This window comes from Ictidomys tridecemlineatus, chromosome 13 (assembly GCF_052094955.1).
Source record: "Ictidomys tridecemlineatus isolate mIctTri1 chromosome 13, mIctTri1.hap1, whole genome shotgun sequence".
NCBI classification, from domain to species: Eukaryota; Metazoa; Chordata; class Mammalia; order Rodentia; family Sciuridae; genus Ictidomys; species Ictidomys tridecemlineatus.
Genome location: NC_135489.1, coordinates 97,605,320 through 97,619,281, shown reverse-complemented (window position 1 = coordinate 97,619,281; position 13,962 = coordinate 97,605,320). Strand labels below are relative to the sequence as shown.

The window sequence follows — 13,962 nt, the reverse complement described above, 5'->3', positions numbered from 1 at the left end:
GGCGTATGTACTTTTGGAGAAGTTTTTTCGGTTTCAGAATCGCGGCATTCGCGCTATTTATCCGAACCCCTTTTTGATGCGTGAACCCCTGTGCTTCTAGCACTGTCTCCAGACGCTGCTGTCCCCTCTCCCTCCCGGAGTGACAGCAAGGCCTATTTGAGGGGGTAAGCGTGGAGCCTTTGCAGATGCCCGCAACAGGGTGGACCTCACTGCCCAGCCATGGGGCAGACCCGCCTCCCTGGTGTTCCAATGGGAATGGTGGCTTCCAGCTCCGGGTACCCTTGCCAGCCCCTGCAGAGCTGCTCAGGGCAGGGTACCAGGCCTGGTGGTGCAGGCCTGTAATCCCAGCATCTCTGGGGGCTGGGGCAGGAGGATCCAAGTTCAAGGACAGCCTCTCCAACTTAGTGAGTCCCTAAGCCACTTAGACCTTGCCTCAGAAAGGGCTGGAGATGGCTTAAGGGCCCAGTGCTTAAGTGCCCCTGAGTTAGATCTCCACTGTCCAAAAGAAAAAGAAAAAAAGCAGCTATTCTGGCAGCCCTGGGGGTGGGTGGGAGTGGACGGATGGTGGCCCTTTCTGCACATTGCCTTAGTGGTCATTTGCTGACACAGAGAAACTGGAGTGAGGGGTCTGGGGGAAGGCCTGGGGTGTCACCGGTGGTTATAGTCACTTGGAAGGCAAGAGGCAAAATCCCAAACCCTACCCGCTGCATAACGCTGGCCTCTGAGTCTGGGGCCAACAGATGCCATTTATAATCAGGGAGCATCGCCTAAGCCACCCTCTGGACCATCTCCAGCCCGCACGAGGCCTCAGGTTTGCAAAGCCTTTGAGATCACTGCTCCTGATCTGATCATTGGTGATATCACTGGGCCCAGGGACCCCTGTTTGGAGGACTCTGTCCCACACTGAGCAGGGTAACAGGCCCGTTCCAGAAACCTTGCTTGCGTCATAGCAGACGTGTTTCTGTTTGGCTTAAAAATTACCATCAAAAACAAAGGGAGGGGGCTGGGGATGTGGCTCAAGCGGTAGCGCGCTCACCTGGCATGCGTGCGGCCCGGGTTTGATCCTCAGCACCACATACCAACAAAGATGTTGTGTCCGCCGAGAACTAAAAAATAAATATTAAAAATTCTCTCTCTCTAAAAAAAAAAAAAGAACTAGAAAAACAACAAAGGGAGGGCTGGGGACGTAGCTCAGTGGTCCGACACTCGCCTAGCCTGCTGGAAGCCTGGGTTCCATCCCCACAGACAGATGAGCAAAAGGAAGAGGGACTCGGTTTGGTTCTTGTGCACGTCACCTGTCTTGGTTTTTCCCTTGGTGGCCCTGTGGAGATGAATTGTAAGGGACACATGGGAAATTACTAGCCAGGGAGCTGGTGCTCAGTGGCTACTTGAACTCTGCTAACGGGACGTGGTTGTATTCAAGTGACCTGTTGTGCAAGAGAGTCGCTGTGGTCAGGGCTCTTGCGCCAGGTGACCCATGGGACCACACTTCCCCTTCGGTCGGTGAAGGGGCCGCCCAGCCACCTCCCTGCCATTTGCATCACGGAAGACTGGCCACGTTGGTCCTGGGTGAGAAGGTCAGCCCAGGGGGTCCTGAGGTTTTAAAAAGTGGGGCAAGAATTCGTTTTCAGTGCTTTCCGCGGAGTGACTGACGCTGGGTTTCCTCCAGGGCGGAGAACTCAAGGGCTCACCTGTCTCTGTTTTTCATGATTTTCAGAGTCGAGGTTCTGAGGACTCCTTTCTAGAAGTGGAAAGTCTTCAGAGGCACAAGATACAGGTAAATCGTTTTGTTTTAATCAAAAGGAGGCCCCGCAGAGGGCTCAGGTGGATCTGGGGTGGGGATACTTGGTACCCGCACTTCCCCTGGGACCCAGTTCAGCTTGGCTCCTGGGCTGGGTGGGTGCTGGGTGGGTGCTGGGTGGCTGCCCTGTCCTTTTTCCTCCTCTCCCATTACGTCTCCTGACTCCCCTTCTCTTGGGTTCCCTTCTCCGCTGGGCGGTGGCAGTGGCCACAGGGTGGACCCAGTGACTCCAGAGCTTGCTCTCCTCCTCTTTTGGGGGATGTGGGGAGATGTCACTGGAGGCTCTGGACACACCCTTCCTAAGTGTGGGCCATCTTCCTATTAGTCTTGTTTGGGGTCAGTTCTTCTGGTTTTGAGCAAAGACAGAGTTGTTCAGTGAGTGAAAGCAAAAGGAAAGCCCGTGCCCCGTCTTTCCCTCCTCCTTTCCGTATTCCCCCTTTTTTTTCCTGCTGGGGATTGAACCCAGGGGTGCCTTACCACCGAGCTGCACCCCCAGCCCCTTTTCATTTTGAGATAGGGTCTCACTAAGTTGGTGAGGCTGTCCTTGAACTTGGATCCTCCTGCCTCAGTCCCCGGAGCCACTGGGATCACAGGCAGGCACCACCGTCCCTGGCCCCTGTTCTTCCTCTGGTGCTGGTCTACCAGGGACCAAAACGAGAGCGCATTTCCCAGCTTGGTAGGATGCTTTCACCAAGTGCACCGCCATCTCTAGGGGGACTGCTGTAATTCTGATGTGTATTGAACTGGCTTTATGCACTTTTTTTTTTTTAATGAATTACTTGGTACGTTTTGGTGGTGGGGGCCTTCATATCAGTTTGGAAGGTCACTTTGTTTCTTTTTTTTGGTACTGGGGATTGAACTCGGGGGCACTCGACCACTGAGCCCCATCCCCAACCCTATTTTATATCTTATTTACAGACAGGGTCTCACTGAGTTGCTTAGTGCCTCACTGTTGCTGAGGCTGGCTTGGAACTCACGATCCTCCTGCCTCAGCCTCCCAAGCCACTGGGATTGCAGGCGTGCACCACATCGCCCAGCTGGGAGGTCGCTTTTTATCTGAGTGCCAAGTATCATTTTCCTCCCTGCTTGGGTGGTTTATCTTTGAATTGTGTTGGCCTCGTTATTTTAAAGAAACGTCTCGAACCTTCAGCGATGAGGAAATTGAAAACGGGCTGCTCCATGAGAGAAGCTGTAGGAGGGTCCATCGGGGGCCCAGGAGGAGAGGCCCTTCCTGTTACTTTTTGCATTGCTGTCATAAAAAGCCTGAGGTCTGTTCAGAGAAAGAAGCACTGCTCATTTTTTGGATAGATGCATGAGAGCCAAAAGAAATGGCAGGAAATAGTCACCTGCACCCAAAAATGGGTTCGCTCACATGGAGACGACGCTGAAGACCGCTCCGCACGTTCCTGTGTTGGGTTTAGGTTTCCAACACACTTCCATAGAGTTGAGAGAGGGGTCCAGTTTTAGTGAATTAATTTTTTTTATTTTGCAAAAGCAATACGTGCAAAAATGTAATCTGGTTTTTAAAATGCAAACGTAAAAAGTGAGTCCCCTGGCCCCTTTTCCTCCAGGTGGTCTGTAAACAGCTGGATGCGTGTCCCTGTGTGTGCCCATGTTTGGCACCTCTGTGTGTCTGCCGCTGTGTGTCTGTATCCTTGTGTGTGCACTCCCTGGGTATGTGCGTGTGTGTGTGTGTGTGTGTGTGTGTGTGTGTGTGTGGTAGCACACCTTCCCTCCACACAGCGTGGGTCACAGCTCCCACGATGCCCAGTGCCTGCTTTGGCACGTGGTGCCCGCGTGGTCCATGCCCACCTGCCCACCTGCAGCAGCTGCTTGTCTCCCTAGGGTGCAGCCCCTGGCCCCTGGTTGAGGAATCACCTCTAGTTGGGGTGACCTCTGCCTGTCGTGGGGCTGCTGCCCAGGACTGCCGGGATGGGAGTGAAGGGGGTCATTCCAAATGGCCCACAGGAGTCCATTGTCCCACGCCTTCACCAGCGCGGCAGGTAGAGGTCTTCAATTTCTGTCTGCCTTGTGGATAATTAGTGAGTGGTTTTCATTTATTCAGTGGAGTAATTGTTTTTGACGGGGTTGGGAGGGGAGACTGGCGATTGAACCCAGGGATGCTTCGAGGGCCTTTCCTGGCTGGGCATGGCACCTTCTTGCTGTGCCCTAACTGGGATGGGAGAGGAGGGCCAGCTCTCTGGCGCCTCTTTTGTAAGGACGCTCATCCCATGGGTGAGGACGCCACCCTCCTGGGCTGATCACGCTGGGGTTAGGGTGCGGCCTGGGCTGGGGGCGCCGCTCGGTGGTGAGCGCCTGCCCAGCGTGTCCCAGGTCCTGGTTCACTCGTGGGTGTGGCACTGTCACGCACACGAGGAAGAACTTTTAAAAAGGTCCAGCACTGCTGATCCTTTCCAGGCTGGGTGGCTAGCAGCGTCCCCTCCGAGGGCCGGCCATTGTCCAGTGCAAACCCGCGCTGTCCCTGGGAGCTGTGGCCCTGCTCCGAGCCTCCGTTGGCCTCCTGGAGGGGTTGGGGGAGCCCTAGGCCAGCGGAAGTTGAGATGAGCTATCATTTCTCCAAGGGCTCAGCCGTCTGCGCCAAGGGACACGCGCACGTGCCACCCAGACCCTGTGGGAGACCGTATTGTGACACCCATCCCAGACACAGAGTGGTGTCACATCAGTGGTGTGACTGTCGCTTCTCTGCTGTGGTGGCCTCTGCTCGAGGAGCCTCCTGCCACTCACCTGCTCACGCCCTTCAGACCGGGTTTGTGTGTCCCTCCCTCCTCTCGCCTCTGTGTCCTTCCCTGCTGTCCCCTCCAGCAAGGTGCCCAGGGCATGAGCTGGGGTTTGGGGTGGGAGCAAGCGTGGGAGCTTCTCAGACGCCTGCCGTGACTTGCTGGCTTCTGCGAGGTGGCTTGAGGGGAGAGGGCGTCCCCGAGATGCTCTTGGCCGGCCGCCCTGCTAGGTGTGTCCAGGACAAGGCCGTGACGGCGCTGAGCGTGCCCCTGCGGAGCTGGGATCGGCTCTCGGTTCTGGGAAAACCGAAGTTGGAACAGTGAACGGTTAGCTTGCGGCTCAGGGAACCCCCGACCCCTGTCCCGCAGTCTAAGGGACAAGGCGCTTCTTGTCCTCAGTGTGCACCCTGGAGAAGTCAGCACTGTGGCGGGGAGGAGAGGGGGCCTGGGCAGGACCTCGCAGGGGCAGAGCTGCCAGGGCCCGCCAGGGCAGGGTGGGTCTGGGGAGGGCCGCGGTGCTCCCTCCTCCTGCCACCCGACCCCTCAGGGAAGGTGCAGGAGTGTGTCCTCCGCCGTGGCCACAGGGCCCAGGGGGGTGTGGACCTTCACGCGCCCTGTCTGGCAAACCAAGGAGACACACAGGGATCCAGACAGGCTCCGCCAGCCGGGCGTCTGCAGAGGAGTTGGGGGCCCAAGTGGTGACCCCCTCCTCACATCAGACAGTCCCCAGCTCAGCCGAGGTCCCTGTCACAGTTTCCCCGGGAGGTGGGTGATGCCCTCACATCAGGGCGGCATCCTGCTCCCGGCTGGAGCCCGGCACCTTCTGAGTGGCAGTGAGGAGTCCCCTCAGTGATCCACCCCACTCAGGTCCCAGGGAGGACTGCATCCAAGAGGCAATGTCAGTCAGCGTTTATGGGACACATAAATACGGCATCCAAATCTGCACGTGTGCAGGCACCCGCAGATGCCCGTGTGTGCACAGATGTACCCTTGTGTCCTGCACGCGCACACAACTGCAGGTGCACATGGGCATGCATGTAGGCATGCAGAGAAGGTTCACACAGTCCACATAGACGTGTGCGTACGTCGTCACAGATGCACCTGCTCACACGGATGCATACACATGTGGGAACACACACAAGTGACGCCTCCGCACACAGAGCTGTGCACATGCATGCAGACCGTGTGCCCCCAGCCTCGTGCTCCAGCCCCGCCCCGCCCCCTGCTGGTTTCCGGAGCTGCTCTTTTCTCCGCGGCAGCCCCTTTGATTCCCAGGGTCCTGGAGGTGGAGCGCTGCCACCTGACAGGCGGGATGGAGGGGCTCAGCGCACCCCCCCAGCTCCACTCTGTGACATTTAAAGTGGGCCAGTGCGCCTAATTACGCACGCGAGATGGAGTGACATTCCCAACCCCGTGTCTCTAATGGGCTCCTTTGTCAGGCCGTCCTTTCTGAATGCAGAGGGCGACAACTTCACGCTGTCACCGCACAGTGCACGTTCACGACCCTCGGCTCCCAGGGACGCTCAAGAAAGCCAGCCCAGAGGGGCGTCCCCTCGGCTGTTGTGATTTCGATTTTGAGAGGGTGGCCCTGCTGTGCGTCCCGCCCTGGCCAGAGCGCTGTTCCTGGAAGGCAGGCGGTGGTGGAGGTGGGTCGGAGGGTGCCTTGTGTGCCCTGCATGAAGCCGTTTGCTTCTCATGGCAGAAGGGGAACCCCGCAGTCCTCCCTGGAGCTCTGTGCCGCTGGGGACTCTCCAGGCCCTCGTGGCCGGCCTTAAAGGTCCTTAGGGAAGGGCGGCCGGGCCTGGGCTAGACCTCAGCAGAGAGAAACGCGCAGCAGGCCTGGGCAGGACTGGCAGCAGAGTGGCCCTGCCCTGCCTCGGGAGGGACTGGAGGGTGGACCCTGTGCAGGCCCATATGCCGTGTGCAGTGGAAGCCACAGAGCAGAAGAGGAGGGTGGCCGGCAAGGAGGTGGCCTTGGAGCAAAGGGTCCCTACAGGAGCACAGACCCTGGGGGGAGAAGGTTCGGGAAGTGGGAGCTGCATGCAGAGGGCACGGAGAAAGGGCCCGGTGCTCTGAGGGGGACCAGGTGTGCTGGTGAAGTCTGGGCGGCCAGGCCAGGTCACTTGGGCCTTGCAGGCTCCTCGAGGGCCTGGCACTGGACACCGATCCTGCCGGGCCTCTCAGCACGCCCTGCTGCCTGTGGAATAATCCCATTTGTCCAAATGCACCTGCTCTCCAGCCGGCTCACTCTCCCTGTCCTTGGGAGGACGTTCCCATGGTGGCCACCCTGCCTCGGTCTGCTGAGCTGCCCTACTCGATGCGGCCAGAACCTTTAATTCATGTCCTGCCATCAATAGAGCTAATGACGGGAAGCCGGGCCGCCAGGCTCCTCTCTGTGCCCACCTCCGCTGCCCTGAGACCCCGAGTGTCAGCTGTTCTAACCGCCTTGGGCTTTTCCCTTCACATTGGTTTGACCTACTTCCTGACTTGACCCCTTTAGAGACCGTGTTGCGTGGAGTCGAGGGTCGTATCCTCTGGTCCTCTGCCTCCTCCTTCCCTCCACCAGGCCGTGCGCTGGGCGGGATAATGTGCTCTGATTACACTTCCATCTGTGAACCGCTCTTGTTCTCCGGGGGTCACTAATTGCCTCTTTTTTCATTGTGTGCGTCTTTATTTTTTTTTTAATCTGTTACTAATTCATCCTCAGACTCCTCCAGAGCCATAGACATTTCAGTAAACAAAGCCCGGGGACGTGATGGGTGATCCATCGAGCGCCCCTGTGAGGTCCCTGTCATTGCACCCCCGGCTCCCCACAGTGTGTGCCTGTCCTCCGTGTGCACAGCCTGACTCCTGAAAGAGAAGGCCCAGGACACGGCTCCCCCTTGTCGTGTTGGAACAAATCCTTCAGTGATTTTCTGAGAAAGGACGGAAGAGGTAAGACTGCTTGAGAACTTGAGGCGTGTTTCTGTGTGACGTCCTGACTGCTCAGTCATTTGCTTCAAGATTCTCGGGTGTCAAGGCAGCTCTGCCTCCTGGCTCTCAGCAGGGCTACGGTGATGTCTGTGCCACCAGTTTTTGTTCCTTCGGGAGATCCTCCCTTGACCTCCCAGGGCTCTCCGATTTCGGTCACTCGGGCTGCTGGGCGCTTCCGCTCTGAAGACTCGCGCCCTTTGTCCTGGGTGTTTTCTGTTCATTCTTTCTCTGAGAATTCCTCGTTCTTTGGTGCTCTTTTCTACCAGTGCTACTGAGACAGGGGACTCCAGCTTTCTTGTCTCTCCTTCCATCTCCATCCCATTTTTTGACTTGCAGGAACCCGTTCTTGCAGCAGGGCATACTCTTTCTTTCATCCCGAAGTGGCCTTTTAAGCTGGATTTCATCTTCTCTGCTTGCCGGTGGCAGCTCCCCTCTCTGGCCACGGTTTCTGCTCAATTTGGTCTGAAATGTCACTCGGCACCGCGGGGTCTGAGCGCTGTGGCTGGGGAGCGTGACGGAAGATCAAGTCGCTTCGGCCCAAAGCTAAATCGGTTCATTGGAAAGGAAAGGGGGGGCTGGGGTTGGGGCTGGGTGGCCGAGCGCTCGCCGGGCACGTGTGAGGCCCTGGTTCAGTCCTCGTGAAGGTAAAGAAAGAAAACTAAGGGGTTGTGTCCATCTCCAACTAGAAAAAAATGAAAGATTAAGAAAAAAAAAGTGAAGGTAAATGCCCCTGAACTCACGACGTCCTGATAGTCACGCACAGTGACACTGCCGTGGTCGTTCATGCTTTCTACAGTTAGGTGTGTTTGCAAGCTGCCCTGTCCAGGGGGTGGACATGCCCAGGCCCTGGTGGGCAGTGGGGCTCCCCTTTCCTGTCGTCACCTGGGGACCTGACAGTAGCATTGACCCTACTGAATCAGCACCTGCCCCAGAGCAGGGGACCCTCTGCCGTGCCCCTGGGGGACCCGGCTGTTAGGCCTGCCACTGGGCCACCACCTCCATTTTCATCTCCCAGTTTGTTCCCTTTCCTGTGTCGCCTCCCTGGATTTGAGGGGCGACCTGTGGTCCCAGTTTCCCAGGAGAGATCCTCTCGTCTCCTAAGTCTGGGGTCTGAGCCCAGCGTAGCTCGTGCCGAGGGACCCCCAGAGTCTAAAGTAGAGTAGGACCTCTGCAAACCACTGTCCTGCAGGGGAGAGGGGCTTCTCTGGGGGGTTTGGCCTGAAGTGACCGGGGCCTGTGGGCTCCGTGGCCGGGGCCTGTCCTGGTGTCCCGGCCGTGGGCCCATGCGCTCACTCCCTGTCTGACCCACAGACCTCCTTGGGCTGTTGGTTTTCATTGTCCTCGTTTCATGGTGCTGGGGATTAAGCCCGGGGCCTGGGGTGTGCCAGGCAAGCCTCTGTCACCGAGCCTGTGCCACCGAGCCACTGCCACCGAGCCGTACCTGAGCCCTGTTGTTCCTTTAAATAGGCTGGAGCTTTTAGGACTGTTTTAGATTCAGCGTAAGGTACAGGAGTCCGCACATGTCCCCTGCTGTGACACACAGTCTCCTGCAGAGCCGCCCATTGGCCATAGTCAAAGACCCGAGATGACACCTCGCCATTGCCGATAGCCTGTAGGTTCCCATCAAGGTCACAGTGGTGTTGTGCCGCCTGCAGGACGCATGCCCACCCTCGCAGTCATGCAGAGCAGGTTCACGGCCCTGCAACCCCTGTGCTCCCCCTCCCACCCCCCACCCCCCCCCGACCCTTGGCTCCCCCTCCCACCCCCCCTCCCCCGACCCTTGGCCCCTCTGTGGCTTTCCCACTGCAGCTGCCTGTCACGGGGTCGGAGTCGTCTCAACGTGGCCTTTCCAGACCCTTCTCTCAGCCCCGTGTCAGGCCTGCGCGGCTGGTGGCGCACTTCTCTCTAGCCTGAGTAACAGTCCTGTGTCTGGAGCGAGCACAGCTGGTGTGTCTGCCGCCAGCCTCTGGCTGTCATTGCGCTGGCTTCCTGTGACACGCTGGCTGGTACCTTGACGGTCCTCAGAAGAGCATCCGCTCTGTGCCGCGGCCCCTCGCAGCTTCACGAGTTGCCCCAAGTCCCAAGCCTGTCTGGGTCGTGTGGACCTTGGCCGCCCGGGGACGCACCTCCAGCTTCTGCCTGGTGCTCACCCAGCCTGGGGGGTGCTGGCTGCTGCCCAGGGCTGGGCACGTGTGGCCTGGACTTTGCGCCCTCCTCCTGGGCCCCGGGGTCCTGGCTCCGGCTGCAACCAGAAACCGTACGGACCTCGGCCAGCTGGCCGCCTGCACCCCTCGGCCCTGTGGCGGGGAGTCACCGAGAGGGATGGGCCTGGGTGGCCACGCTGCAGCCTGTGCCCACAGCCCATGTCCGTCACAGGGAACTGGGAAAGGCTGCAGTCCTCCAAGGCCAGGGGACAGTTGCCCCAGAAGGTGGGTGGACAGCTGGGAGGTAGCGGGCGCTCTCAGGGAGCCCAGTGGACATCTTTGCCACCTCCTCTGCACCTGGCCTTGAAGTGACCCAGGAGAACTTGGACGAAAGGCAGCAGGACCGTCCACGGCGTGTCTGTGGGCCAGGCCCTGGGCGGGTGGCCTCCGTGAGGCCCTCCTCCACCCCACGCTTCCCCCGGGATCAGGGCTGGACTTCTGTTTGTGAGAGCCGCGGACGGTGGGATTGTGTGTCAGTGCCTGGTGTCTCCTGGTGGACAATCCAGCGCCAGCTCATCCTCACGGCGGCTTTGTGGCCGGTGGCTCCTCCTCTCTGACCTGGGATTGTCACATCCAGGAGCTGTGGGTGTGCCCGACACTTGGGAAGGAGCTCGTACGTCAGGGGTGAGTTTTCTGGGCATCCGCGGAGACCGTCGCCTGTGTGGGAGCTCGGAGGGGAGAGGAGTGGGCTCCGTGGCCAGATCCTGGCCAGTCACCCAGAGACCGAGTGCCCAGGCCCAGGAACCAGTGGGAGATGCATTTGGAAATGTTCGGGGGGGGGGGGCGTGGACAGGCAGATGGGGCAGCTGCCACAGGCCCTGCAGAGGGCCACCTTGGTGTGTTCACAGGTGGGCGGGGCCCACACCTGAGAGGTCAGGTGAGGTTGACCAGGGTTGTCTTGGCCGTCACTGAAGATGCAGAGAGGCGTGGAGAGGTGCTGTCCCGGGAAGCGACTTGACCTGGTTTATAGTGAAGACCTCCCCCAGCTGCTGTTACTGTGAGCTGGGTGCGTTTCAGGAAGGTTGTGTCACTTGGGAATTGGATCTGTTGGTAACAGAAATCTGAAAGCCAGTCATTGACAGAGTCGCACCATTTATGAACGCGTCTGGAAGAGACCGTTGGAAGTAAAAAGCAGAAGTAGCGTCTCTGCTGGGTTGGGTCTCTGGCTCTTGTGGGTTTCCACTTAGCCATTTACAGAATGAAACCCTTACTCTCATGGATCATGAGATGGCTGCCAGAGCGCCAGACATCCAATTGGAATTCCAGGCTGCAAGAGGAGGAAGGGCTGAGGACGGAAACACAATTGCTCGCTGAGTCAGCCTCCTTTAAAGATCTCTTATGGAACTCCTGACTGATAACTTCCACTTGTAGTTCTTCAGCTAGAAGCAGGAAAGCTTGGAACTGTGGTGGGCTGGGCACACCTCCAACCCAAGGAGGTGTGGGATTCTGTTAGTGAGAATGCAGGGGCAGGAAGTGCCCTTCGGGGGCCAGGACATGGAGTTCAGGACTGGCTGTCGGCAGAACCAGGCTTCTTGTTCTGGCTTTGCCTGATTGAGGTGCAGGAATACGAGGTGGGGGGTCCAACCTGGAGCTCAGAGGTGCATGTGCTGTGACCGTCACATGGCCCCTGCCAAGAAGGGGACAAGGGACCCAAGAACCCTGCGTTGCAGTTTGGGGTGAAATGTGACGTGAAAGTGCCCGATTACCTAGGTGCCAGCTCAGGGCACTTCAGTGGCTCCAAGCTGTGGTCCCAGGAACAAAACATGTCACTGGTCAGGAACAAGCCAGAGTGACATTCAAGACCAGGTGGCTCTCCCAGATTCGGTTCCAGTGAGAAGGCCGTGGACTTGCACAGCTCCTCCGCCGTGTCAGGCCTGCGGGAAGACCGGCCCTGGCCTGGGCTGTCCCCAGAGGGGAGGGGTCGCAGCCTTCCCGACCTGGGGGCTCAGAATCACATCACAAGGGAGACTCGACGGCCTGTTGGGGACGGAGAAGCCAGCAGCAGCCCGGGGCCCTGGCCAGGGGGATCTGGCCCCTGTCTGTCCCCTGATGCCGCCCTGTTGCCACCTGCAAGGCTCCCTGGTAGTTGGCTCTGCTCGGCCAAGTTAGGGCCCGGGATCAGGAGGGTGCTCAGCGGGGAAGGCCACAGTGTCACTGGAGTGCGCTGGGGACGGGAGGGGTGGGCTCAGGAACGGTGGGCACACGTGGCTTCCCGTCTGGCCACTAAATAGCATCGGCCTGTTCTCCTAACGGGCGCTCTGCCTCCTGGGCAGATGTGCACTGAGGACCAGGGTTTCCCTGGAGGGACGGCCTCTCACAGTGAGGCTGGGACAGCTAGGACAGCTGGGTCCTGTAGGTCAGTGCCTCCTGCCTGGTGAGACCTCGGCGTGTGTGTGTGCGTGTTCCTGAATGTGCGTGAGTGCGTGTCCCGTGTGCACCCCTGTGCCGACACGGGTGCGTGCCTGCTTGTGCGCGGTGTTCCCTCCCAGGTGTGTGTCCCAGCCCCGGCAGCCCTGGTCCTTCTCTGGCCGTTCCCTGGGGGTGAGCGTTGCAGGAATGGGGAAGCACAGGTCCCCGGGGGGAGCTGAAACCCAGTTCCTTTCTGCTCATTTTCATCTGCCACCAGCTGCACAGAGCCGCGCAGGAAGGAAGCCCGGCGGCCAACTGCCTGTGGTCTGCTGTCCACACCAGGCTGGGCCCGTCCCGCGCTGTGGGGCTGGCCGCTGTGGGGAAGGGCGGGGAACGCTCGTGGCTGGTGGGTCCAGCGTTGTCCCCTGGGTCCTGCACCAGGCTGTCCCTCCAGGAGCCACCCACGTACCACGTCCCTCTGTGGGTCTGAGCAGGAGTGGAGCCAGTCCAGGCGGCAGGTGGCCTCATGTCCTTTCCTTGTGCTGTCTTGTAGCTTCCTTCCGGAGCCTGAGGAACGCCGGGTCCTGAGGGTGAGCTGCTGGGTGCCCTCGGCTCAGCGGCCAGCAGGGACATGCGGCTTCCGAGGCGCCCCGCCGCTCTGTGGCTCCGACCCGTGCTGCCGGCCGTGGCCCTGAGGTTCTGAGCAGCGTCCCGCTGCCCCTGCTCCCCGCAGCCTCCTGCTGCCCATGAGCGTTGGCTGCTGAAGGCCCGGTGGCCCCCGCCCACGAGGATGCATGCCCCCATCGGGGGGCTGCTCGCGGCCCTGGCGCTGGTGTTTGGGACGGCGGTGGCCTTCGCGCCCATACCCCGGATCACCTGGGAGCACAGAGGTGAGAGCCAATGCTGGAGTGGGTGCCATGGAGACCCCACGCTGGGGACACGGGGGGACGGCTGGCATCCCGGCCTTTCACTGGTCGGGTTCTCTGCCCCTGGAGCTCTGGTTCCAGCTGACCACCCAGGCGATGGCTTCAGAGGCTGCTCTGGTGACCGGAGCGCGAACAGGGTGTGCTCAGGACCCCGAAAGGAAGCCCGCCTGGTAGCCTCCTACCTGGTCACCTCGGAGGCCGAGCCCCTGGCTCCCGAGGACAGGGCTGACCCCAGCTTCCCGCCAGCGGCTCACTTGCTGTTGCTGTTTCGGGTTTTATCATCCCCGCCCCTGGGAGAGGTGTCTTGGCCCCAGGCTCTGGCTCCGTGGGTGGAGAGCTTAAGCGCTGGGTGCTGAGCTAGGTGCTGCTCACTGGCCATCTGTGCACCGAGCCAGGCCTGCGTGCTGTGTGTGCGTGGCCCTTCTTTCCAGTGGAAAAGTCAGGGGATCGGGAAGTGTTGTCACCCGAGTCTCTTCTTTGAGGGGGTTGGGAAGGCCCTGGGGATTGAACCCAGAGGTGCTTTACACCTGAGCCACATCCCCAGCCCTTTTTATGTTTTATTTAGGGACAGGGCCTCACTAAATTGTTGAGGCTAGCCTCAAACTTGGATCCTCCTGACTCAGCCTCCCAGGCTGCTGGGATGACAGGCATGCACCCCTGCACCTGGCTCCTTTATATGTATTTTTGACCTTATTGACAGTTGACTGGGCATCCACCATAAACTAGGCACTACGATAACCCCAGTTAGCAAGAGCTGTGGCCCTGCATCCCCAGTGGTTCCTGGAAAGCCAGGAAAGGTCCTGGGGGACTTTATCAAATGCTTTTTGGCTCTCAGGGGCACATGGTTTAACAGGCAGAGATCAGAGGAGCCGATGATTGAGCCACAGGGAGACATCAGCTCCGTCAAAGTCAGTCACAGCTGCAGGGAGGGGGTTGCCAGGGAGGGACTTCAAGATGAGCCTCAGGTGACC

General features: G+C 59.4%; 1 protein-coding gene and 1 long non-coding RNA gene across 9 annotated transcripts in view; one reads left to right on the top strand and one right to left on the bottom strand.

Moving 5' to 3' along the window:
- Sema4d (semaphorin 4D) overlaps positions 1-13,962 on the top strand; it is a 107,282-nt gene that overhangs the window by 58,311 nt on the left and 35,009 nt on the right. For 4 of the 8 annotated variants that reach the window (XM_078030667.1, XM_078030661.1, XM_078030662.1 and 1 more), the window contains exons 2-3: positions 1,718-1,777; positions 12,619-12,955. In XM_078030667.1, coding sequence (XP_077886793.1) covers positions 12,856-12,955 — 100 coding nt within the window. In that variant the 5' untranslated portion in view covers positions 1,718-1,777; positions 12,619-12,855. Of the gene's footprint in view, positions 1-1,717; positions 1,778-3,646; positions 3,805-4,383; positions 4,569-7,246; positions 7,474-9,379; positions 10,341-12,618; positions 12,956-13,962 lie in introns of those variants that run through there. The other 4 variants (XM_078030665.1, XM_078030668.1, XM_078030664.1 and 1 more) reach the window with 4 other exon arrangements.
- On the bottom strand, positions 7,179-9,227 carry LOC144370067 (uncharacterized). The gene is made up of 2 exons (XR_013429991.1): positions 8,954-9,227; positions 7,179-8,194 (listed from the first exon to the last, which is right to left on the bottom strand). It is a non-coding gene; the product is annotated as an uncharacterized LOC144370067 (long non-coding RNA).